We start from the raw sequence: 25,106 nt of genomic DNA on the forward strand, positions 1-25,106 counted from the left end.
TAGAGTAGCTAGATGACACCCTAGTTTCAATCCTCTGTTCCAATCATCATCATCGATCGTAGAGCACAGTCCGACACATCGGGCAAGTGTTTTTTCTCTTGAGCCACTCCACGAGACAGCTACTATGGAAGACATGGGAACAACTCATGCGAGTGGGTCCTGTTTTCGAACTGGAGACTAGACTCTGTAGACAGATGGAACACGAATCTGTTTCCATGTTAAAACTCTTCAATTCCTCTGCTTTCATGCTCCCTAGTCGAACCATCCTCGATTCCTTTGATGATGTCTCCTCGACATGGACATACTGGTAAGTAACTGTGACGCCAACGGTCAATTCAACGCCGTTGTTCATAAAACCTGCGTTGATTGCAGCCGTTGAGATCTTTGGGACTAAGTGATCGCACAACCAATTGTCGTCGCTATGGAGTTGATCGTGGAGTAACGATTGGATGTGGTGGTGACTACAACTAGGGAGACTGAAATTGATGGGAAGTGATTTATAGGAAAGCGGAGTGGACGTTTCGGCTCGATGGCCAGTGACAGGGTTTATAAGGATCTCATCCTTAATGGTATTGACGATGAGGAAGATCGAGTTTGTAGAGACTTTCACAGCTTGGACCTGAACGCTCACTATGGGTTTGGGAATGGGATCATTCATGTTTGGAAGAGGCTTCTCAAAGAGATTCACAAGAAGTCGTAAATTGAGAGAAGAGAATTGTGAAGATTTAGGAGATAGGGGTAACGTAGTAAGATATATATAAGCGTCTGTGTGTTCAACTATATCTTAGGCTAAGATTAGCGAAGATTTATATCTTAAGAAATATCTAAGTTATATCTTAGCTAATAAATTGATTAAATTTAATAAAAGCAGCTAAGATTAGCTAAGATTTATATCTTAACTAAGATATTTTCTTAAGTTTAAGAAGTAAACAGGTGTTGTGTATTTATTGGGTACACAAATAAACAAAATGAAGGAAAAAAAAACCATTGGAGCATAAATAATTTAAATTTTTTCCCTTAAGAACTTCTTACTTCTAACCATTGGAGCATAATAAGTTAAGATATTCTCTAACATATCTTAACTTTGAAAAAGCAAAATTTTAAGTAAAAAAAAAGGTTAAGATCCAAGATTAAGATGCTTTAACATCTTAACCACTGGAGATGCTCTAGGTTCTATAGTTTCTTTTCTTTTATTTGTCACCAAAAAGTTCCTTTTTATTTGTCACTAAGAGCATTTCTATTGGTTATCTCACCAAAATAATATTAATTTAAGTTGAAAACCTCATTATCAAATACAATCTCTATTAGAGAAGCCCAATGGGTATCTCATAAATATATTAATAATATTTTTCTTTTTTTAGCAAAAAAATAGTGATCATATTAATATTTAGTTTAAAATTTATGTTAAATTTTCATTAATATTTTTTGAACAAATATCAATTTATAAGTTAAATGTACTCAATATAAGTAATCTTAATCTTAATAACAACAATTAACAATACAATCCATTGTAAATAATACAATCAAAGAGTTATAATTTCCTAAATAACACAATTAAGCAAAAACTATATAGAGTAAACTTAAGAAAAGTAATATAATTTTGTTAACTAGAAATGGTTTTATCAAATTTTTGACAAAAATCATTAAATATAATTAAAAAACAGATATTTTTGTTTTGAAAAAATTAAAATAGCATTTTTAAAATTATTACATTATGTTTAGGTATGCATTTAATTATTATATTATTGTAGGTATAATTGAATATTTTATATTAACATTAAGTAATATCAATTCAAATTAGTATTAATATATAATTTAAACTTGTATACTGGTGCTTGATATATAGATAACATTTTTTCTTTATGATTTATATATAATAACAACATATACACTACTTTAATTAATATACTAAACTATGAGATAATTGATTTATCAAAGAAAAACAATTATAGAATGACAAGTGTTCATGTTTCGAGAGAGGGTTTATCTCATTTGAAACCTCAAATGAAGATGGCCTAAGAAGTTTCGTATCTCTCTTTTTTTTTGGGTCTTTTGGGTTTATATATTACGTATTATTGCAGCCAGTGGTAATTCCAGGTAGATATGTCAGTGTCAATATTTCCTAACTTTGATTGGAGAATAGCAAAATCTTACTATTTCCTAATTTTGATATTACAAACTGATTCAAAACCGTAAAACACACATATTCAATTTATTACACTAAAAACAGAGTGTGACACACAAACTCAGAATTTCAAACTTGAACTTGAAAACCTTGATAACAAAACCACATTAAATAAAATCCTTAAGAAACTAAAGCTTGTGACCCACGTTGTTCAATCAATAGATGAAACATGGCATTCGTGTTAAGCCGATAGGTTTCGGACCGGAGACTAGACTCTCGAGACAGATGGAACACCGCTCTGTTTCGATCTTCAAACTCTTCAATTCCTCTGCTTTTATTTTCCCGACTAGAATTGTCCTCAATGATTTCTCGTCGTTTGACGTAACGGAGACGGTCCGGTAAGTAACTTTAGCGTCCATGGTCAAGGTAAAGCCGTTGCGTCCAAAACCTAAGTTGATAAACTCCGTTGAGATCTTTGGGGATAAGAAATCGCACAAGGAACGCCAAGGGTTGCTGATTGTGGATAGGAATTGATTGTGGAGAAGCTTTCGGATGTGGCCGTGAGTAGAACGACAAATATTGATATAACGTGAACGGACATGTGTACTTCCACTTGAGGAGAAGTCATGTCTTTTGCAATGTTCTAAGCACACAAAAGTTTCATAGAACAGGTATGATTCTTGATTTGATGGAAGCTTTAACGATTGAGGAGGAGGATGGGATCAAATATGTTGGAACAGGTCTAGAAGAGAAGAAGAGAAAGGCAATGAGCATGATCTAAGCTGTGTAAGACTAACAAGACTTACCTACAATATAAGCTGTGTAGTCTGTTGAGGAAAACATTGATGAGTCTATAAGTTGCATGTGAACTTAAAAACAGCAAAGTTTAGAGTTTATGTGATTACAATTAATGATGCTATTACAAATTTCAAACCTCTTCTTGAATTTAGAATTTTAAACCTTGATAACTAAATTTCATAAAATGCAATAGAGTAGCTAGATGACACCCTAATTTGCATCCTCTGTTCCAATCATCATCATCGATCATAGAGCACAGTCCTACACATCGGGCAAGTGTTTTTGCGGTTTAGCCACTCCACGAGACAACCATTGTGGAAGACATGGGAACAACTCATGCGAGTGGGTGCTGTTTTCGAACTGGAGACTAGACTCTGGAGACAAATGGAACACGACTCTGCGTTCAAACTCTTTGTTTCCTCTACGCTCATGAACCCTTGTAGAACCATCCTCGATATCTTTAATGCTGCCTCGTCGACACGGACGTACTTGTAAGTAACCGCGACGCTCACGGTCAAGTCAACAAAACCTGAGCTGATAGCACTTGAGATCTTTGGGACTAAGTGATCGCACAACCAATGGTCGTCTCTATGGAGTCGATCATGGAGTAACGATTGGATGTGGTGGTGACTACAACTAGGGAGAGTGTAATTGATGGGAAGTGATTTATAGGAAAGCGGAGTGGACGTTGCGGTTCGATGGCCAGTGCCAGGGTTTATAAGGATCTCATCCTTAATGGTATTGACGATGAGGAAGATCGAGTTTGTATTTCCTTGTGATGGAGAGCGAGAGACTCTCTCAGCTTGGACCTGAACGCTCACTACGGCTTTGGGAATGGGATCATTCATGTTTGAAAGAGGCTTCTCAACACAAAACAGAAGAATAAGAATTTGCAAATCGTAATGAGAGCAAATTGAGAGAGAAGACAATTGTGAATAGCTTTAGGGTTACGTAGTGAGTATATATATATGAGCTGTGTTCAACGGTCAATACATTTCAGATTCTAGTTTCCTTTTGTTCTTTGTTACCAATAAATTTCCTTTTTTGCCACAAAGAAATTTCCGTTTCTTTAATTCTTCTTTTGGGATGATATCTGTTATTTCTTTTGTTATTCAAAACTACTTGTATTAACTATTAAGAGACATTACTCAAAGTTTGAATATTTAGATATCATAATTAAAGAATTCATTCATATGATCATTTTTTTTTTTTGAATGAATGTTAGATTTATTAAACCAAAAAAAGACCTTTGTACAATGAATGTAACCTTATACTAAAAGTTCCGAATTTTTTAAATAAAAGATACCAAATACAATAATCACTTGGGTCTTCCAGCACCAAACCAACTTCGCAAGCCATCCTCAAATTTGGTTGCGGTTTCCTTTAGATTAGAAAGTCTGTTCCGAACTATACGTTCAATGTAAGAAGACATGAGGGTAGGAGACAAGTTTTGTTCCCCATGTCGACGCTTATTTCTTTCAGACCATATGGAGTGCACACAAACTTGGAATACATACCGTAGAATAAACCTCACCGTGGGGGTGAATCTTGAATCCAGCAGCTTAGATACAATATCATTGTATGAGGTAGTAAACTGACCTTGTAATAAACCTTCTGCAATATCATATGATCATTTCTTTTTGAAAATAATGTTAAATTATATTCAATGAAAAATAGCGTTTGTACAACTAGTGCATCATGAGATTGAAATGAGTTACAAGAATTTGCTACTTAATTTCGAGAGTCGAACCAAGTTTGTAATCCCTTATCATAACGTCTATCTCCTGTGAGCCGAATGGTTGAAAACCTGTTTCTCATTTGCTTGTCAATCCACTCTGTTAGTCGGGTTTGACGGTTTGGAGTTTCACCATGCCTTCTGCAGTTCCTTTCTCGCCATATAGTATAAATCACTGTCTGAAACACGTAGCGGGCTATGAAGCTTTCCATACAATCACGCCATGGACCTCAAACTGAAGAGATTAAAAAGAATGCCAATCCGTTGAGTACTTCTCTTTGTAGATGTTTTTTGCCACTGCAGCCCATACTTCAGAGCAAAAGACACAAGAAAAGAAAAGATGGTCTCTAGATTCTAGAGCGTTGTTGCAGAGAATACATGTCCCAAGAGCGCCACTGTTCCTCTGCAACATACGTTCCCCAGTAGAGAGTCTATTACTGACCGCTAACCACACGCAAAAAGAAAATTTTGGGGTTGCATGTAAACCAAACTCCGTTATGCCAAGTAACCGTGATGCCCTCTTTGCGAATATGGTTCCAAGTGTCTCTAGTAGAGAACTTGGGTTGTAAACATCGTGTTTGCCTCTCCACAATACAACATCCGGCTCTCTTTTGTGGGTTTGACGTTTTAGTTCGAGCGCCTCCTCCAACAAGTTCAATGTCACAGTCCTATGTCTCCTCTGCCGTCTAAAGTCCCAAGCCTCTGCAACTGTCAATAGCCTGCTTATTCCCATGTCAACAAACCTTCTGTTTCCAACCAAGTCCAGCGGCCTACCCATGTTGGACCATATGATCATTTATCTTTTTCAGACATTTTTATTCGCCTAATCACTTGTTCACTACTTCATTCATGTTACCTAATCTTGACGGTATATTAATTTTACTAATTCCAAATTTGAAGTTATTGAGTTTGGTGGTGTATATGTAGATAAATCTTGTAGATGTTTTCTGCTAAATATGTATAAGCAAAAAGCATGTTTAATTTTTCTTAATGATCTTAGACTAAGGGGAGACAATTGTCATTAAACCTTCAACCTAAACCTACCTATTATAAGACATGACTCGACGACTCGTTGAACACAAAAAAGAAGAAGATAGGACTCATGATTCTGAAAAGGTAAGTTATAAGGAGACATTTATTTACCGCTTCATTACTCTTATTGTTTATCATCTTCTTTCTTCAAAATCTTCGAAGATTGTGCTGACAACAACTTGACCAGCTCTTGCTTGATGTGAGTCAGAACAAGCTCGATTACGTCTTGGCTTTGACTGTTGAGAACTTTCTGGAGCGTCGTCTTCAGACTATTGTGTTCAAGTCTGGTATGGCTAAGTCTATATCCATCACTCTCGTGTCCTCATCACGCACAGGCATATCAGGTATTCATGCTCTTCGATTCATTTGTGCTTGTAAAATTAAAATTTTCTCTATTCGAATTTTGGACTCAAGGCGCATGAGAACACTCTTGGAAGCTAGCACGGGAAACATGAAGACAAAGGGATAAGAAACAAGGAATCTATAGGAGACAATGGATTATTGGTGGTGCAGAAGTAACGTGATTGTCACGTTAATGACACATCAACTATTGTGTCTGGTCATTGATGGTGTAGTGGATTATGGTGATTAATTAATCTACTGAGGTGTGTGCTTCTGTGTAAGTTCTACATTATGCAGGTGTATAAAAGATCAAAACTTCAAGTCTAGATCCGGATGTCAAAGGTTCTACGAGGCAAGTCAGTAGAAGATTTCAAGCTTGGCTCAAGGTGGATATTGTAAGAATATGATCCAACTTGAAGAAGCGTCAAGAGGAAAAAGCAATAGGGAAGAATAACAAAAAGAGGAGAAGTGTTTTATGCTCAACTGTATCAAATACACTAAAAAAGAGCCAGAGGGTTAATTCCTTAAGGAATGAAGTGGAAGATGCTGAAGGAGATAGAGTCTCTCAAGATGTATCCTAATTGGCCACACGCTCGTTGACACGTGTGAAGTCGTTAGGGTTTTGGGTAATCACGTAGGTTACGTACTATGTTTTACTATAAAAAAGAGGCTCCGCTTCTTAGTTGAACGAAGCCGTTTTCGAGCGCTTCGATTGTTGGTAGAGCGAGAGATTGCTATAGAGAGATAGGCTGTTTTATCTTTTTACCTTTTTCCTTTTGAATAAAATGTAAAATTTATTCGAAACAACTGTTTACATCCAGTGCAGTGTTTTGCACTGAAATGGTTGTAATACGATGCTTATGAAAACAAAAACCAAAGAGCCGAGCTCGTTCTTATTGTGATGCAAACCAAATCGCCATGCACCCGTCATATCTTTGATTGGGTTTTAAATATTAACAAAACATAATTGAAAAAACATCATGTATATATTATTGTCACAAACCCCAAAACTTGTAGATGTTTTTACATAAAAATAGAAATTTAGAAAGATTTAAATCTTTGTATGAGATATGAATAGAATATAAATAGAAACCCCATAACTATTTTCTATTTTTATTATTTTATACAAAAGGTATGAAATATAAATATTTTTGTTTCTCAAGATGTATAAGAATGAAAAAAAAATTAATATGTAAGAAAGATAAAAATATGTATTAAAACTTAAAAACACTAAAGAGACACAAATAAGAACAGTTAATTGAAGAGAAATTGCAAGAAAAATATATATATCTTTTATATTTTATAATCATCAGCAAGAAATATTTCATTAACCAATTAGCCAAACAAGTCTTACATTATACCATACCAAGTCTTATTCATAATTGAAAGAGACAAATGACGACGCTGTAGTAGCAAACGTTTGACAAAGGAAACAGCAAACATAAATAATCGGACGAGCCAAGGAAAATCACAGGTACTTATTGGCGAGCTGACCTAACATCTGTGGGTAATATCCGAGGACTCTTTCCTTTTCTTCTCCGCCTTTAAAGACAATAGTGATCGGATGATATTCTATGCGGTAATCCTTTGCTAGCTCCAACTCCTCGTCAGTGTCGACTGTGTAGAATTTTAACATATATTCGTATTCTGAGTCTAGGAATTCGAGCTCGGGCATCAAACTACCACATTCGGCACAGTCCTTGGCTATGAATACAACTATTACCGGGACTTTAGATTGGATCACAAGTGAATTCCATTCCGATGCAGATAGACTTTGTACTACATACATCAATTGAATATAGAGATTTAAAACGTTATATAGAAATATTACTCAAGCGAAATACAGATAAATTTATTACAACATGTGTTTTTTTGGTAAAGATGTTGTGGGAATAGTAACAATTTTCTACATAGAAAATGAAAAATTATGTCGCTATTCCTGTGAACAAAAGTCAAAAACTGTAAGATAACCTAAAAATCTAAGTGAAAATTATCTTCATTACAATATTTCGAAAGTATAGATATGATATTAAAACAATTCATGTTTTCAAAATACCTTCTACACAAATTGGAGTTTTTTTAACTTTTTATAATTAACTTTAAAACAAATCTAGTTAAGTTACCCAAGCCATCGTGAGACGGTAGTGATGAAGACACGTAAGCCTTGATGAAGGGATCCGAATCCGATCCTGAACACATGCTAACATTAAATCCTAAACACACCAAGCACGTCACCGTCACTACCAAGTGATACAAACCCCTAATTTGCTCCATCGATGCTTTCTGATCTCTCAACCCGTTTTATGTTATGAAAACAAAACCATCTACTCTAAATTTATAAGCGTTTAAGATTTAACCACCACATCTCTCACAGAATCATACTATATATTTTACATGGTAAATAATGTGTTCTTTTATTAGCATAAACAAATCACTACATCTCAGTCATGGTTTTGTTTTGTCTTTATCTTCCCCAACAACACTTAAAATACTAAACACGAGTTTCCCGTATACATTATTAGTATTGTTTTTTCGTAAAATAACGCAATGAAACAGCTCACTAAAGGCATTATCACGATCTCCTAACTAAATTTGTGCTGACTACCGCAAAAGAAAAAAATATATATAAATATGGTAATACATTACCAAGTAATTCTGAATTTGAATCTGTTTGGAAGAGATTGCAATTTTCTTAAAAAAGAATTTACAGAAAGACTGGCATGAGTAAGGAAGATTATAGGCCTCACTTTATTAGAAAGAATACATTACTACAGTCTCACTAGTCTTTATTTTTTTTTCTTAGATGTAGTTAAAAATATATTTTAAGTCACTATTTTTTGTATGTTTACTTTACATCTATCTCCAAAAAAAAAATGATAGTCAAATCTTTAAAGTCAAATTTAATAGGTAATATAACTTGTATGAAAATATGGGTTTACAACTCAAAACCAATTGGCAAGGGATAATTTGATGATTGGGTTGATGTTTGCTTGTGATGGAGAGAGTTTCGTTTGATGATTCATGAAACGAGAATTCATGTTTTGAAACCGAGAAGAGATTCAAACAGAGGAGAAGAAGAAGACTTCGCAAATCGTAGTGACTAGAGAGAGCAAATTGAGAGAGAAGAGAATTGTGAATAGCTTTAGGGTTACGTAATGAGGATATATCAAACAATGAAGTTTTCCTTTTTTTTCTTTGTCATTGTTTGACAATGAAGCTCATTGAAGTTCATTGTTTCCGTTTCCGTTTGTTTCCTTGTAACGCCCTCAAAGTCTCCATATACAATGGAGTAAATTCAACAATTCTAGCTCTAATCCCAAAGAAAATGGAAGCCAAGGAGATTAAAGATTACAGACCAATCTCCTGTTGCAATGTCCTCTATAAAGTCATTTCAAAAATTATTGCAAACAGGTTAAAACGGGTGTTGCCACAGTTCATAGCGGGGAATCAGTCCGCTTTCATCAAGGATCGACTTTTGATTGAAAATCTGCTGCTTGCAACGGAGTTAGTCAAGGACTATCACAAAGATTCAGTTTCAGAACGTTGTGCTATAAAAATCGACATCTCCAAGGCTTTTGATTCTGTTCAATGGTCCTTCCTCAGGAATGTCCTTTTAACTCTAGACTTTCCTCAAGAATTTGTTCACTGGATCATGCTTTGCGTTACCACAGCATCTTTCTCGGTTCAGGTTAATCGGGAACTAGCTGGATATTTTAATAGTTTGCGGGGGCTGCGTCAGGGATGCTCTTTAACTCCTTATCTCTTTGTCATTGTAATGGATGTTCTATCCAAGAAGCTTGACAGAGCAGCAGGTTTGAGGAAATTCGGTTATCATCCAAAATGTAAAAATCTTGGTCTAACACATCTTTCTTTTGCTGATGACATTATGGTGCTCACCGACGGGAAGCTTCGTTCCCTTGAGGGTATTGTGGAGGTTTTTGATAGTTTCGCAAAGCAATCGGGTCTTAAGATCAGCATGGCGAAAACTACAATTTACTTTGCAGGTATCTCGAAATCTGTATGCAAAGAATTTGAAGACCAATTCCATTTTGCAGTAGGACGTCTCCCGGTGCGGTATCTCTGTTTACCTCTCGTCACCAAGCGATTCACTTCACAGGACTACAGCCCGCTACTCGAGCAAATAAAGCGACGAATAGGAACTTGGACAGCCCGTTTCTTGTCTTACGCGGGTCGTCTAAATTTGGTCAGTTCGGTCCTATGGAGTATTTGCAATTTTTGGCTCTCTGCTTTTAGGCTTCCCCGTGAATGTGTTAGGGAAATCGATAAGCTATGTTCCGCCTTCCTCTGGTCAGGACCAGAACTGAGTACTAATAAGGCTAAGATCGCATGGGAGACAGTTTGCAGGCCAAAACGAGAGGGCGGATTGGGTCTGCAGTCAATCAAAGAGGCTAATGACGTTTGTTGTCTGAAACTGATTTGGCGAATCGTCTCGCAAGGTGACTCGCTATGGGTGCAGTGGATTAGGACTTATCTTCTCAAGCGCAACACTTTTTGGTCTTTTCGGTCAGCATCTCAGGGCTCATGGATGTGGAAAAAGCTGTTAAAATATCGGGACACTGCAAAAGCCTTTTCTAAGGTCGACATTAGAAATGGTGAAACTGCGTCTTTTTGGTATGATGATTGGTCATCCAAGGGCCGGCTGATTGACGTGCTGGGAGAACGCGGTCAATTCGACATGGGGATAAGCAAGTTTAAGACACTTGCAGAGGCATGGGATCGCAGGAGATCACGTTATCACCGAGCAGAAACGCTTAATACCATTGAACAAGAACTCCTTTTGGCAAAGCAAAACAGAGTGGCAGTAGAGGACGTCTTTCTTTGGAAGGGGAAAAACGATACTTTCCGGCCACAGTTTTCAGCACGTGATACTTGGAGCCACACACGTTCTATTTCGACAGAGGTCACATGGCATAAGAGTGTCTGGTTTGCAGGAGGGACTCCCAAATTCTCCTTCTGCGTTTGGATGGCGGCTCACAATCGTTTATCAACTGGAGATCGGATGCTCAGCTGGAACAGGGGTCTCTCCACAGGCTGCGCTCTTTGTAACCACATGCTGGAACCCGTAATCACCTTTTTTTCTCTTGTGTTTACGCCTCAGAAATTTGGCAGGCTCTAGCTTGGAACATCTATGGAGCAAAGTATACTACACACTGGAATGACTTGATCGCAGCAACCTCAGGACATTGGCAGGATGATCGAACAACGGGCTTCATAGCTCGCTATGTCTTTCAAGCTGCCGTTTATACCATCTGGAGGGAACGTAATAACCGGCGGCATGGTGAACTACCAAACTCACCGGTACGTCTAATCAGATGGATTGACAAGCAAGTACGAGATCGAATTTCATTACTCAACACAAGCGGTGACAGAAGATACGTGACGGGATTACAAGTTTGGTTTGCAGCAAGAAGTTAACTTTTTTTTTCACTTTGATCAAAGTTGTATTTAGCTTTTTCAAACACACGTTGCACTGAGTGTACAAATGACACCTTTCTTTTGAATCTAATTTAACATTACATTCAAAAAAGAAGATCAAAAGCTTCATATATAGAAGAGGTGATTACGGAAGATCAGAGTCCGTGCTCATCTTGGTATTCTTTGTTTGATGGAAGCTTTAAAAGATTGAAGAAAAGGATGGAAACAAATATGTTGAAATAGCTGAAGTGATTTGTGCTGTATTATCCAAAGAGTTGAAATTTGCAGAAGGACTTCATGTGAGAGGTGAAACAAATCACATTGAAGAAGACGCATAAGGAATCATCATTTAATTTCAGCAACAGCTTGATGTGAAAGGGTATTAAAAATTTCAATCCTCTTCTCTAACTGTGTTAAGCCCTTAAAAACAACAAATTACATTCAATTTCTTGAACTAGTTAAAGAGCGTGCGTGACACAAAATTAGAATTTCTAACTTCTATTGGAAACCTTAATACTCAAAATTACATGAAATTTCCTTACATAAAACCCTAATTTCAATCTTTTTTTGCAGTCATCAATCAATCGTAGAGCTCAGTCCGACAAAGGGGACAAGTGTTCTTACGCTTGAGCCACTCTAAAAGACAGCCATTGTGGAAGACATGAGAACAAGTCATGCGTGTGATGTCCCTAGGTTTAGGACCGGAGACTAGACTCTCGAGACAGATGGAACACGGCTCTGTTTCCATCTTCAAACTCTTCAATTCCTCTGTTTTTATTCTCCCTAGCAGAACCATCCTCAATGATCTCTCGTTGTCTGACGTAACGGAGACGGTCAGGTAAGTAACTGTAGCGTCCACGGTCAAGGTAAAGCCGTTGCGCCCAAAACCTAAGTCTATTGCAGCCGTTGAGATCTCTGTGGCTAAGTCATCGCACAAGTAACTCCAAAAGGGGTATCCGACTAATCGATCGTGGAGAAGCGTTCGGATGTGGTCGTGACTAGAACTACAGAGATTGATATTGATGAGAAAAGGTTCTGAAACCTGAGTCCGGCGGGTTTGGCGACCGGTTGTTTGGTCTTCAATGATCTCTTCAGATATGTTTTCGACGCTTATGATGACTGGTTTAAGTTTGAGTTTGGTTCTGATGGAGAGAGTCCCCTTCCACTGACGTGAACTTCCATTTCAAGAGAAGTCATGTTTTGAAACGAACAGAGAAAATCCCAAAGAAAACAAAATCAGAGGAGATTCACACAAAGAAGAAGTCGAAAATCGTAATGAGAGCAAACTGAGAGAAAATTGAGAGAGAAGAGAGAATTGTGAATAGCTTTAGTTAGGGTTACGTAGTGACAGAGATATATAAAGCGTGTTCACGAAGAAATTTCCTTTTTTTATATATGGGCTTTTAATTTGGGTCGACAATTTAACTTGGGCTTTTAGTCCTGATGGATTATGGGATGAGATGCATAATCTTGTTTATGGCTAATTAGGAGAAGTTTGGTTCTTAATTATGTGGTGTGGTTTTGTTTAAATATGCTTGGTTCAATTCCGGTTAACCTTTGGTTAACTGTTTTGTCTCTTCCTGTTTTGTTCTGTGACGTTACTGTAATTTCACTGATAATGCAAAACAGAGAGACGTCGTTTGTTTGCAGTGATGGCTCTGGCTTTTACGGAAACTTCAGTACTCTTTTCGTTTAATTTCATTGTAATTCTTCTCATATAATAGACCTGTGTATGTTCTAGCTTATGATAGAGCACTGTAAGACAATTTACGTTTTTTGTTTTAGTATTTTTTTTTGTGCACAGAAGTTGTTCGACGAAATGACTGTTAGACAGCTACTGGTATGATACAAGTTGTAGACAAATACTATATGACTACTTCTTTAGCTAGGAGGTTTTACTTGAGAGAAAAGTTGCATAGTTTTAGAATGGGCGAAAGCAAGTCTGTTATGGAGAACGTTGATGAGTTTCAGTGGTTGATTGATGAACTAAGTAATGCTAAAGTAGAGATATTTGATGAAGATCAGGCTATATATTTGATGATTTCTTTGCCAGAACAGATTGAAAAGTTTGATGGGAGAGGTGATTACATTTTGGGGAAGACGAAGATCCTTGCTCGTTTTGAGATTCTTGATGTGATTGATGCTTTAAAGATTGAGGAGGATGAGAACAAATCTGTTGGAACAGATGAAGGTAAGAGTCATTGTGTAGCTTTGAGTCTAGATCTAGAAGAGAAGAAGAGAAAGGCAATGAGCATGATTGTTCAGAGCGTAGAAAATCAGAATCTGCGAAAGAAACTTATGAAGGAGAAGACAGCTGCTGGTATGTTATATGTTCTCGACAAACTCTACATTACTAGCTAGATCTGCTGGTAGTGTAGAGTGTAGGACTGGCAGGACTTACCTACAATATAAGCTGTGTAGTTTTAGGATATATGAAAGCCAGTCTGTTGAGGAAAACATCGATGAGTTTGAGAGATTAGTTGAAGACGAAAGCGATACGTTTGCTGATTTCTTTACCAAATTAATTTGATGACCTTACGCTAGACGAAGTGATTTGTGCTGTACTATCCAAAGAGTTCCAAAGGATATAAAGAAACTGCAGAGGAACTTCATGTGAGACGCAGGTCTGTTAGTAGAGATAGGTCAAAATCCAAAGGAGAGAAAGGGGCTTGCTGGATTTGTGGGGAAGATGGCCACTACAAAAACGACTGTCCATCTAGGAACTCTGAGAAGCCGAAGGAACATGCTTATAAAGCACAAGAAGCATCTGTTCCAAGAAGGAATAATGCTTGAGCATTTTAGGAAGAATTATACTTTGTGGGAAGTGCCAATGTATGTATCTCTGTAAGTGTCAATATTTCGTAACTTTGATTGGTGACTAGCAAATATGTTGAAGTAGCTGAAGTATTATCCAAAGAGTTGAAATTGCATAAGGATATTATAAAGACACACTGCAGAAGGACTTCATGTGAGAGGTGAAACAATCACATTGAAGAAGACACATATGAATCATGATTTAATTTCAGCAACAGCTTGATGAAGGGTTTTGGTTATTTTGTTAAGAATTTAAGAGTTGCAACTTGCAAGTGAATAACTTAAAACCGACAAAGTTTGTAGTTTTTTGTTGTGATTAAAAACTTCTCTAATTGAGTAAAACTCTTAAAAACAACAAATTACATTCAATTTCTTCAGCGTGTGTGACACAAAATTAGAATTTTTTTCTATCGAAAACCCTAATTTCAATCTTTTTCTAACTTCTAATGGAAACCATAATTTCAACCTTAATACGAAAATTACATGAAATTTTCATACATAAAACCCTAATATCAATCTTTGGTTCCAGTCATCGATCGTAGAGCTCCGTCCGACACAGGGGACAAGTGTTTTTACGCATGAACCACTCCAAGAGACAGGGATTGTGGAAGACATGAGAACAAGTCATGCGTGTGAGGTCGCTAGGTTTTGGACCGGAGACTAGATTCTCAAGACAGATTGAACAAGACTCTGTTTCCATCTTCAAACTCTTCAATTCCTCTGCTTTTATCCTTCCTAGTAGAACTATCCTCAAAGATTTCTTGTTGTTTGACGTTACCGAGACAGTCCGGTAAGTAACTGTGACGACCACGGTGATGGTAAAACCGTTTCGTCCAAAACCTAAGTCGATAGCCGCCGTTGAGATCTCTGAGGCTAGGTCATCACACAACCAATGGTGGCTAGCGAATCGGGTACGGAGAAGTGATCGGATGTGGTCGTGACTAGAACTACTGAGATTGATAGTGTCGAGACAAGATAGAGTAGCCGGAGTGGACCGGCGGGTTTGGTGATCGGTTGTTTGGTTTACAAAGATCTCTTCAGATTTGGTATCGATCTCAACGATGACTGAGTTTGCATGTGATGGAGAAGAGAGTTTCCTTTGAAGATTGGTGAAGCGAAATTCCACTTTGCGAGAATTCATGTTTTGAAACGGAAAGAGAAACAGAGAAGTAGAAGAAGAAGACTTGGCAAATCGTAGTGACTAGCGAGAGCAAATTGAGAGAGGAGAGAATTTGTGAAGCTTTAGGGTTACGTAGTGAGGATATATATACGCGTCTTCAACGTTCAGATATTTTAGGTTCTAGTTTCCTTTTTTTCTCTGTCACCTAACAATTTCCTTTTTTTTTAAGAAGTTTCCTTTTTTCCTTTTTAACAGTTTTATTTGTAGAGTTTGATTTGAAGGGGTTTTGGTTATTACTTATTAGTTTAAGACTTAGCAATAATTATTGGTAAGTTTTTAGTGGGTTCTTAAATTAATTTGAGAATAAAATTAAATGCTAAAGGATGTATTAACTTAAGAGGGCCTCTTATACAAGAGGCGAAAAATGATGGTAAGAGACGATGATGTGGCAAACTATGTGTGGGCCATGGGAAAATACAAACTTCATTCTACGAAGACTAATATCTTAAGATGTGCAATGAAAACAAATCAAAATCCTTGAAAGGCTTAAAGCCACAGAAAAGTAAATCAAACTAGTTTCAATACCTCTATGTCAAGAACTCAATGCAATCCAGAGACTTAAAAATCATACTTTTGTTGGCGACTTGATTAGATTCTGCTGGGATAATAAGCTCTGACTGCAAATTGAGGACGAATACTTTATTGAGCAACACATGTACTTCCAAATTGTATTATAGCCATATTTAGCTCAATACACTCCCTGTAACACAATATAAGTAGGTCTCAGCCTCAAAGTCTAGCTTTTTAACTCTAAAAATGCAGAAAGCAATCATTTTTTTCTCAAAAATTTGTTTTGATTATGAACTCTTAAATACCAATTATGAATCTCTTTTATATCTTTGTGTCAATACACCAAACACCACCAATTACTTCATCGCATATATTCCTTCTCTCCACAAAACCACACATAAACCAAAATCATATCTTTTTTTTTTTAAGAATCCTAACTTAATATACTATCATTGAGGATGACTAAACTTAAAAATCTTACCCAAACTCTTAACTACCAAATTTTCAAAATCTATTCCTAAATTATTGCTAAGAGCCATTGTTAATAACCTCCCATTAATGATGGTCCAATGATCTTATTTAAAACCCTTAAAAGCACAAAATTACATTCAATTTCTGGAAGCACAGAGCGAATGAAACAAAATTAGATTTGAAACCTTAATAAACAAAATCACATAAAATTTCCCCAATATAGAGCGTACGTGTGACACAAGTTATGCAATCAGTAGATGAAACCCTAATACTTTCAATTCTTAGAACAAGTCATGCGTGGGAGATCGCTAGGTTTCGGACTGGAGAGATCGTGGAAACAGATGGAACACGACTCTGTTTCCATGTTCGAACTCTTTAATTCCTCTGCTTTTATCCTCTCTAGTAGAACCATTCTCAATGATTTCTGTGTCGTTTGAAGTAACGGAGACGGTCCGGTTAGTAACTGTGACGACCACGGTGAAGGTAAAGCCGTTTCGTCCAAAACCTAAGTTGATTGCCTCCGTCGCGATCTCTGGGGCTAAGATATCACACAAAAAATGGTAGCTAACGAACCGACTACGGAGAAGTGATCGGATGTGGTGGTGACTAGAACTACAGAGATTGATAGTATCGAAAAAAGATGGTGAAGCCGGAGTGGACCGGCTGGTTTGGTGACCGGTTGTTGGGTTTACAAAGATCTCTTCAGATTTGGTTTCGATGAAAACGAGAACTGAGTTTGGTTGTGATGGAGAGAGTTTCCTTTGGTTGATGAAGCGTAATTCCACTTTGCAATATTTCATGTTTTGAAACGAAAAGAAAAACAGAGAAGAGATTCAAACAGAGAAGAAGACGACTTCGCAAATCGTAATGAGAGAAAATTGAGAGAGAAGAGAATTGTGAATAGCTTTAGGGTTACGTAGTATAGTCACATATTTCAGGTTCTAGTGTCCTTTTTTCTTGTCATCAAACAAATTTCCTTTTCTTTAAGAAGTTTCCTTTTTTCCATGTGTTTTGGGTCGATAATTTACTAAATATTGGAGACAATGTTAATTCCAGGTGGATATATGTTACTTATTTCTTTTAACTGATTCTCGATTAATTTTAAGAGTAGTACGTAAAATAGATCTTTATATTTTTGGCAACCGATATTAATTAGAATTCAAAATAGTTAATCCCAAAAAATATTGTTTACATATATGGTATAATACGGTTTGATACGAATCTTTCGTGCTAAATTATCTACTTTTACATTTGCACTATGAAAAATTAAAAATAAAGAAAAGTTTGTGCATTTTTCTGCAATTATTCCAAATATATTAAAAATATGGGTAATTCGGTTGGGAAAGACAGATCAATAAAATGAAAGAAATTATATCAAAATCCAAATATTCTTGGAAATTGATTCATACCGAAATCTAATCAAAACATATGTGAAAATAGATGTTGATGAGTCACATGATGACCATTAATTATTACATACTTTACGTCGTTAACTGAGAATGACTGCTACAATCACGGACCATTCACGGCGTCAACGTTGACAGGCAGTTGATATAGGAGACTCTGTTATCTCGCCGTTATATAATTCCTATCGAAAATCAGAGCAAAAAAAAATAAAAAAGATTAATTGCAAAGTTGTTCGTGAAGAGCAAAAGCGAAATTAAATACATAAATTCGATCGGATGTTGAAAATCTCCGATCGGCGATGAAAGGCGTCTCTTCGACGCCCGGAGATTACGTCTACTTTAAATCTCAGGTTCCTCTTCACAAGATTCCCGTATGTTTCTTCTTCCTCTCTCTCTCTTTGACTTTTGATGAATTTTCGATTCTGCATTCTATTCGGCTACTAAATTAGGTTTAATCTCGAGCTTTTGAGGTTTTGATTTTTGTTTTTTTTTTTGTTGATTTTCGATTAATCTCATGTGGGTTTTAATCGTTTGGGTTTATGCAGAATTTTTTGTGTGAGTAGTTCTATCGTAAATGGGTTTATCCTGCTGAGTTTGGGTTCAAATTTTATGCTTAGAATTTTAATTTTTGGGTTCTTGTCTAAAAGCAAGAACTTGGTAGTCTTTAGTTTAGTGATGGGTATTCTCCATTTTTGATCTTTTTAACTTCTGTAGATTCTTTTAGTGTTGCTTTTGATTTGATCTATGAGTAGCCTGTGACACACTTAGTGATTTGTCTTTGTTTATGTTCGCATATTTAGTTCTTAGCTCTACTAATCCCAAGCAACTATTGAATGGCTCTATAGATGTAATGTTTGTTCGGGTTGTGTTGCTTAGAGTTTGGAAAACTGTGATTTGTTAAGCATTTGTACATGTATGTCCACTGTTTCAAGCTTCGGAATGAAAGATTTCATTTTTTTTGTTTTTTCTTGGAATGTCATTTGCTCAGAGCATAAACAATCTTATAAATATCTAGCTTTATGTGCATGCTAACTGCAGATTGGGACAAAGCAATGGCGTTACTATGACTTTGGTCCAAAGACTGTTCCTCCGCTCATATGTATTCCTGGAATTGCAGGAACTGCAGATGTTTACTATAAACAGATTATGGCACTCTCTATGAAGGTTTGTCAAGTTCTAGTCTTTCAACAGTTATCTGCAAACAATCTTTTCTTAATCACAGGTAGCTTTAAACATTTGTTAGGATATGGTAACTTAGATGCTTATGTGTTGATGTGATCCTTGGGGACTGATTAGATATCTCCAAAAATGTTGAACTTATGTTGTTAAATCTGCAATTCCAGGGTTATCGGGTAATCTCAGTTGATATTCCACGGGTTTGGAATTATCATGAGTGGATTCAAGCATTTGAGAAGTTCTTGGACACCATTGATGTTCATCACGTAAGATCTCTTTAAGTTACAAATCACCATCTAAGTTCCTAAATTTTTTTATTGGTGCGGAAATATATGGCATTGTAAGTGATTGTACTTGACCATTCTTAATAGGTGCATCTCTACGGTACTTCCCTTGGAGGCTTCTTAGCACAACTCTTTGCTCATCACCGTCCAAGGCGGGTTAAATCATTAGTTCTATCAAATACATATTTGGATACTCGTACTTTTGCTACTGCAATGCCATGGGCTCCTTTGTATGTCTCTCTTATACGATTATTCCTTCTTTATTTTTATTGTTTGTGCCTAAGTATTTGTACTGACTCTCAACGCTTTTCGTGATGCTCTGTGCAGTGTCAGTTGGACCCCTTCTTTTTTGCTTAAACGATACGTCTTAACAGGAATTCGTGACGGACCTCATGAACCCTTTATAGCTGACTCTGTCGACTTTGCTGTTTCTCAGGTTGCTATCCTGATTATTTCATCTATGATATTTTCTTGAACGGATCTGAATAACATGTGGACAAGGAATTTTAGATAAACTTACCAGCTCGGTTTCTTTGGTTTACTCTGATTTAGGTGGAGACATTGTCGAAAGATGATTTGGCTTCCCGGTTAACTTTAACTGTGGATGCTGCTTCCGTGGGATCTCTACTACTCTCTGATTCTTCAGTTACTATAATGGATGTAGGTTTCGATTAGCTATATACGGGACTTTTCGTATTATCAATGCAAGTAATTTTATCGTTGTCTAACAATGCTGTTATGTCTTCCAAATCAGACAAATGATTACTGCGCAATACCACAACATCTTAAAGATGAACTAACAGAGAGGTATCCTGAAGCAAGGAGAGCTTACTTAAAGAGTGGAGGAGATTTCCCATTCCTATCACGGCCCGACGAAGTCAATTTGCATCTACAGGTACATATCTACTCAGTATCTAAAGCCAAATTTGAAGTATACATATACTCAGTTTCGACAGCCGAATTTATATACTCCTAAGGCTCTTTTCAAGAAATTATGAACTTTTAAAGAAACTTGAAACTTCTCTACCTATTTTTTAGATTTCATACCGTTGAAGGGATTTTTTTTTCCAATCAAACCGGTTTTATTGCTTGGTAAAGGAACATCATGTTACTGCATCAAAACATTATATTCTTATGATGAATCTCACTCTTATGTTTTCAGCTACACTTAAGGCGGGTAGGAGTAGAACCACGACCCGAAGTGGTTAAAAGCATTCCAAAAGGCGGCGCAGATGGCACAGACGGTAGCAGCCAGAGCAAGAAGAAGAGTGATGAGGAGAAGGACGACCGTAACAACAATATGCCTCAAGACTCTGGAAGCTCATCTTCAGATCAATCACCGACATTTCCAGAAAGTTCCGGAAGCTCCAACGATCCGCCTTTACCCACAGACACCATTCAGTTACTGAGTTCATCATTGAACAACCTCATATTAGTTCAACTCGCTGGTGAAGTTTATCAGTCTTGTGTGGTTTTCACATTGTGTTACTGTACATTGGTTTTGGTTCACGGTGGTGGTTTTATCTCCAGACAATTGGTTTAGTGTTCTTTATTTATTTATTACCTCTTTTGTTGTTTAAATCTTTTTACTTTTGGGTTTCTTTGATCTGTTTTGGTTTCTCTTGACTTTTTGTATAAGTTTGTAAGACAAAGCAAGAGTTCTCTGTATGTTTCAAGTTATTACACTTTTGGAAGAAAACTTTGGTTGGGTTTTGGGATTAAACCAATGTGCTTTCTATTATTTACACATTTTGCTCTTTTAAAATTTAGTCGCTCATTATTTATTTGTTTTTATCTTTTACTGTATTCAAAACAATAACAGTAATAACCTAATGCAGTAGAAATTTGATAATTTTCTATGAACAGTGGTGTGTTTTGTTCCCTAATAAAGTTAAGGAAGAAAATTGTAACATTTACAAAGTTCAGGGTTATAGGTGTTATATTTTGTATTTCAATTCGTCTTCTTCTTTGCTCCAGATTGAACTTACATGAGAATCGCCGAACTCTAATCGGATCCGGGTCGGGTATGTAATGTAAACCGGGTTTTTTGAAGCCCCCATCTTCTCCGTCGATTTTAAAGATCCCGGCGATGTTTTCAAGATTTGTCCTAAAAAGTTGGAGACCTAAAACCCAAACCACATCTCTCAATTCAATCAAAGGTTTTAGCTTTAGCTCTAGCTCGATAAACCCTAAACCCAAAATCCGAGTAGGGGTTTGGTGGGATCTAGACAACAAACCACCAGCCTCTTTCCCGCCTTACGACGCCGCCGTCAAGCTCCGAACCGCCGCGTCGTCTTTCGGAACCGTGAAGCTAATGATGGCGTATGCGAATCGTCACGCCTTTAGCTACGTTCCTTTAGAAGTTCGAGAACAGAGGAAAGATAGGAAATTGCTAAACAAATTAGAGAACAAAGGTTTAGTTAAACCACCGGAGCCTTACTTCTGCGGTGTTTGTGACCGGAGATTCTACACTAACGAGAAGCTAATTAATCATTTCAAGCAGATTCATGAGACAGAGAATCAGAAACGTATGAGACAGATTGAATCTTCGAAAGGACATCGAAGAGTGAGACTTGTGGCTAAGTATTCGATGAAGATTGAGAAGTATAAAAGAGCGGCGAGGAATGTTTTGACTCCGAAGGAAGGTTACGGTTTAGCTGATGAGCTGAAACGAGCTGGTTTTTGGGTGAAGATGGTTAGTGATAAGCCAGATGCTGCTGATAAGGCGTTGAAGGAACATTTGGTTGAAGTGATGGATAAGAGAGAAGTGGAGTGTGTTGTTTTAGTGTCTGATGATTCTGATTTTGCGGGGATTTTGTGGGAAGCTAAGGAGAGGTGTTTGAGGACGGTTGTGATTGGAGATTCGAACGAAGGTGCGCTGAAGCGAGTAGCGGATGTTGCGTATTCGTGGAAGGAAGTGACGATGGGGAAGGCGAAGAAGGAAGTTGAGAAAGTTGTGGGGAAGTGGAAGGATAGAGATGTGTTGAAGAAGTTGGAGTGGACTTATGATCCTGCTTTGGAGAAAGAGAGAGGTGGTTCTTGCGGTGTTTGGGATTACGAGTTTGATTATGATGATGAGATTGAGAATGGAACAGAGGTGGAACCTGTGGAGATTGGTGATGGTGTTGACTGGTGGAAGATCGATACTGAAGATGGTGTTGGATCTTCAAGAACTTGTCGATAACATCATCGCATATGTCGTGGTTGATTGCGCAGAGGAAGATAACATGGTATAGGCTAGAGAACAATCTTGTGAATCTATTGGCATATTACATAAACTTCAGGCTAGAGAACATTCATTGTTTCTTGTTATAAGATTATGCAGTGATTTGATTTGTTCTTCCAAACCATCATCGTTAGTCAAGTGATTAGAGCTATGTAAAAATTGGTCAGAATAAGAATAAATATATGTTTGAATTCACAAGAAACAAGTGACAATAGATTGAATTACTACAGAGTATATGCATCAAAATCCAAGCTACTTTATTCCTCCGACATGATGGAAAAGACAATTGAGTTTCGACAATTGAAACATCTAAGTGATGAAGCTGTACATTGCTCAAAATCTACTAACAAATAAATGAAGCAAAATCTAGCAACACAGAAACAATGCAGATACGTAAGTGATTTTTCCTGGCAATGCAAGTGCTCGGTTTCAAAAGCTTAACCTAGAGCGAACTCCAAGCTCAACAAGGGGAAACAGAGACCATGACTTAAGCAGAGAGACAGAGCTCACCAAGAACTCTTCTTCTTCGAGCCAGTGTAAAAACCCATATACCATTTCACAAACTTTTTCAAACCCGTCTCAAGATCAACCGCAGGTTTATAACCGAGCTCTGCTTGCGCTAACGTGATATTGGCATGAGTAAACTCAACATCCCCATTCCTCGGTAGAGGCATGATCTTTTTCTTAGCTTTCATCTTCAAAAGCTTCTCTAATATAGTCACAAGCTTAGTAACAGGAACAGGAGAAGTATTCCCCAAATTATAAATCCTAAACATAGCAGGACCTTTCTTCTTACCACCACTACCAGTACTCTTCTCAGCAGTATCTAACGCACCTAAACAACCTTTTACAATATCATCAATGTAAGTGAAGTCCCTAGCAACACTACCTTTATCAGGAGATTCAAACACAGTAATCGTCTTCCCTTTAAGAATATCTTTAGTAAAGAAGAAATACGCCATATCTGGTCTACCCCAAGGTCCATAGACAGTGAAAAACCGCAAACCCGTTAACGATAATCCGTAGATGTGATTGTAAGTATGCGCAATTCCTTCACCTGCTTTCTTCGTAGCTGCGTACAAACTCGCTGGTTGATCGGTACGGTCTTTCTCCGAAAAGGGTACTTTCGAATTCAGACCATAAACAGAGCTAGAGGAAGCCCAGACTATAGCAGGTTGCGGATTCGCTGATTTCGATACTTCTAATAGATTCACAAACCCAGCAATGTTACTGTTAACATATGAGCCAGGGTTTTGCATTGCGTAACGCACACCAGCTTGAGCAGCGAGATGCATAACATGTGTGAAGAGGACAACATCAAAGAGCTTTCTGAGTAAAACGGCGTCGTTTATATCGCCTTCGACTACGAAAACACCTGATCTTTCTAAAAGGCCTTGTCTTGCTCGTTTAAGCTTTGGATCGTAGTATCGATTGAAATTGTCGAGACCTAGAACACCATCGCCGCGTCTTCGTAACGCGATCGAGACGTGAGTACCGACGAATCCGGAAGCTCCGGTGACTAATACCGTTAAACCGCCGTGAGACCTAGGACGAGCGGATTTACGGACTTGTTTCTCCCAGTGAGAGCCGCCGTATTTCGCGGCGGAAATGGAGGAAGAATCGTTGAGATTCCGGCGAGATGGTGACGGAGGAGGAGATAAAACGAGGTAGAAGAGGAAGAGAGCGAGGAAGAGAGAAGCCCAAAGGGTGAGTTTTGAGAGACGGAGGTAACGGTGGTGGTGGAGAATCCCGTACGGTGGAACTTTATCGGTTTTGTACTTTCCGGGAGTAGAAGGAAGATCATCAAGGTGAGACATTTTCACCGGAGGAGGATTTAGAAATCGGAGAAAATGTCGATTAGGGTTAGGTTTGGATTTTTGGGTCTTAAGGAAGCAAAATTGAGCAAGTCAAAAATGAGAGGATTTTCCGGGAAAGAAGAAAGAGACGATCTTTTACTTACTTGTTGTAATTAAATTAAATGTGGATGGTTTAATTTGGTTAATGATGTAAATTTATTTATTTGGTTCAATCTTTAAGATATGGTAATAAGAAAGCTGCCAGAGAGTATATTTAGATTCATGAATTTTAGATTGCTTTTCAAAGTTAAAACGTGTTTGTAGATTGTTGACATTTGTATAGTTGTATTGCATTCTATATTGATCATGTTATGCATGTACTTTTGTACACGATCACATATACACTATTTTTACACGCAATAATTGTTTAATAATATTTACTACTTTTGCTTTTAACTTCTGTATTTCTTTGTTCCGATTGATAATAAAAAGAAAAATTATACAATAACAAAAGGTTATAAGAAATGTGAAATAACGGGGGTAATAATGATAAAAATAGATATAAAATCGATCGTATCATGTCATATATATAAATAATATCTTTCGGGATTAACTTTTTTTAGTTCTAATTTATATCGATTGACAAAAAAGTAAATAATACAAAATCGGTTATTTTTGAGGAATTTTATTACGAGTTATTTTTTATTTTATGAAATTGATCTGTTTTTTAGGAGGTAAACAATAAAATTGCATTAAAAAATGTAGTGATTTTTTT

General features: G+C 37.1%; 9 protein-coding genes, 1 long non-coding RNA gene and 3 pseudogenes across 13 annotated transcripts; 6 read left to right on the plus strand and 7 right to left on the minus strand.

The window, feature by feature from the left end:
• Positions 1-49: 49 nt before the first annotated feature.
• AT4G12140 (RING/U-box superfamily protein) lies at positions 50-658 on the minus strand (the record flags this gene model as incomplete). Its single annotated transcript, NM_117284.1, has 1 exon — positions 50-658. One exon carries the CDS (start codon positions 656-658, stop codon positions 50-52), a length of 609 nt encoding a protein of 202 aa, NP_192951.1.
• Positions 659-2,340: 1,682 nt separating this feature from the next.
• Positions 2,341-3,771, minus strand: AT4G12150 (RING/U-box superfamily protein; the record flags this gene model as incomplete). Its single annotated transcript, NM_117285.1, has 3 exons — positions 2,341-2,768; positions 2,932-2,994; positions 3,189-3,771. The coding sequence occupies 3 exons, from the start codon at positions 3,769-3,771 to the stop codon at positions 2,341-2,343; spliced, it is 1,074 nt and encodes a 357-aa protein (NP_192952.1).
• Positions 3,772-5,714: 1,943 nt separating this feature from the next.
• AT4G12160 lies at positions 5,715-6,159 on the plus strand (annotated as a pseudogene). Its single transcript has one exon.
• Positions 6,160-7,360: 1,201 nt separating this feature from the next.
• On the minus strand, positions 7,361-8,411 carry AT4G12170 (Thioredoxin superfamily protein). Its single transcript, NM_117287.3, has 2 exons — positions 8,156-8,411; positions 7,361-7,811 (listed from the first exon to the last, which is right to left on the minus strand). The coding sequence occupies exons 1-2, from the start codon at positions 8,304-8,306 to the stop codon at positions 7,501-7,503; spliced, it is 462 nt and encodes a 153-aa protein (NP_192954.2). The 5' UTR covers positions 8,307-8,411; the 3' UTR covers positions 7,361-7,500.
• On the plus strand, positions 8,247-8,627 carry AT4G05975. Its single transcript, NR_141944.1, has one exon. It is a non-coding gene; the product is annotated as an other RNA (long non-coding RNA).
• A 616-nt stretch (positions 8,628-9,243) lies between these two features.
• Positions 9,244-11,468, plus strand: AT4G12180 (annotated as a pseudogene; the record flags this gene model as incomplete). Its single annotated transcript has 1 exon — positions 9,244-11,468.
• Positions 11,469-12,048: 580 nt separating this feature from the next.
• AT4G12190 (RING/U-box superfamily protein) lies at positions 12,049-12,264 on the minus strand (the record flags this gene model as incomplete). Its single annotated transcript, NM_117289.1, has 1 exon — positions 12,049-12,264. The coding sequence occupies one exon, from the start codon at positions 12,262-12,264 to the stop codon at positions 12,049-12,051; it is 216 nt and encodes a 71-aa protein (NP_192956.1).
• A 1,130-nt stretch (positions 12,265-13,394) lies between these two features.
• Positions 13,395-14,261, plus strand: AT4G12200 (annotated as a pseudogene; the record flags this gene model as incomplete). The annotated part of the gene is made up of 2 exons: positions 13,395-13,788; positions 14,053-14,261.
• A 550-nt stretch (positions 14,262-14,811) lies between these two features.
• On the minus strand, positions 14,812-15,423 carry AT4G12210 (RING/U-box superfamily protein; the record flags this gene model as incomplete). The annotated part of the gene is made up of 1 exon (NM_117291.1): positions 14,812-15,423. The coding sequence occupies one exon, from the start codon at positions 15,421-15,423 to the stop codon at positions 14,812-14,814; it is 612 nt and encodes a 203-aa protein (NP_192958.1).
• A 1,328-nt stretch (positions 15,424-16,751) lies between these two features.
• Positions 16,752-17,243, minus strand: AT4G12220 (uncharacterized protein; the record flags this gene model as incomplete). The annotated part of the gene is made up of 1 exon (NM_117292.1): positions 16,752-17,243. The coding sequence occupies one exon, from the start codon at positions 17,241-17,243 to the stop codon at positions 16,752-16,754; it is 492 nt and encodes a 163-aa protein (NP_192959.1).
• A 734-nt stretch (positions 17,244-17,977) lies between these two features.
• On the plus strand, positions 17,978-21,082 carry AT4G12230 (alpha/beta-Hydrolases superfamily protein). The gene is made up of 8 exons (NM_117293.2): positions 17,978-18,220; positions 18,888-19,013; positions 19,193-19,291; positions 19,397-19,539; positions 19,637-19,745; positions 19,862-19,969; positions 20,064-20,204; positions 20,472-21,082. The coding sequence occupies exons 1-8, from the start codon at positions 18,149-18,151 to the stop codon at positions 20,850-20,852; spliced, it is 1,179 nt and encodes a 392-aa protein (NP_192960.1). The 5' UTR covers positions 17,978-18,148; the 3' UTR covers positions 20,853-21,082.
• A 224-nt stretch (positions 21,083-21,306) lies between these two features.
• On the plus strand, positions 21,307-22,729 carry AT4G12240 (zinc finger (C2H2 type) family protein). The gene has a single exon (NM_117294.2). It carries the CDS (start codon positions 21,399-21,401, stop codon positions 22,491-22,493), a length of 1,095 nt encoding a protein of 364 aa, NP_192961.1. The 5' UTR covers positions 21,307-21,398; the 3' UTR covers positions 22,494-22,729.
• Positions 22,696-24,624, minus strand: GAE5 (UDP-D-glucuronate 4-epimerase 5). The gene has a single exon (NM_117295.4). It carries the CDS (start codon positions 24,350-24,352, stop codon positions 23,042-23,044), a length of 1,311 nt encoding a protein of 436 aa, NP_192962.1. The 5' UTR covers positions 24,353-24,624; the 3' UTR covers positions 22,696-23,041.
• Positions 24,625-25,106: the final 482 nt, after the last annotated feature.

This window comes from Arabidopsis thaliana, chromosome 4 (genome assembly GCF_000001735.4).
Source record: "Arabidopsis thaliana chromosome 4, partial sequence".
Classification (NCBI taxonomy): Eukaryota; Viridiplantae; Streptophyta; class Magnoliopsida; order Brassicales; family Brassicaceae; genus Arabidopsis; species Arabidopsis thaliana.

What these genes read in the sequence shown, in the direction of transcription:
- AT4G12230 (NM_117293.2), top strand. Translation starts at nt 18,149, where the DNA reads ATGAAAGGCGTCTCTTCGACGCCCGGAGATTACGTCTACTTTAAATCT. An exon ending in TCGACTTTGCTGTTTCTCAG is followed by an intron (nt 19,746 to 19,861) that starts GTTGCTATCCTG and finishes ACTCTGATTTAG; the next exon opens with GTGGAGACATTGTCGAAAGA. An exon ending in CTTCAGTTACTATAATGGAT is followed by an intron (nt 19,970 to 20,063) that starts GTAGGTTTCGAT and finishes CTTCCAAATCAG; the next exon opens with ACAAATGATTACTGCGCAAT.
- GAE5 (NM_117295.4), bottom strand. Translation starts at nt 24,352, where the DNA reads ATGTCTCACCTTGATGATCTTCCTTCTACTCCCGGAAAGTACAAAACC.
- AT4G12240 (NM_117294.2), top strand. Translation starts at nt 21,399, where the DNA reads ATGTTTTCAAGATTTGTCCTAAAAAGTTGGAGACCTAAAACCCAAACC.
- AT4G12170 (NM_117287.3), bottom strand. Translation starts at nt 8,306, where the DNA reads ATGGAGCAAATTAGGGGTTTGTATCACTTGGTAGTGACGGTGACGTGC. An exon ending in ACCGTCTCACGATGGCTTGG is followed by an intron (nt 7,812 to 8,155) that starts GTAACTTAACTA and finishes TGATGTATGTAG; the next exon opens with TACAAAGTCTATCTGCATCG.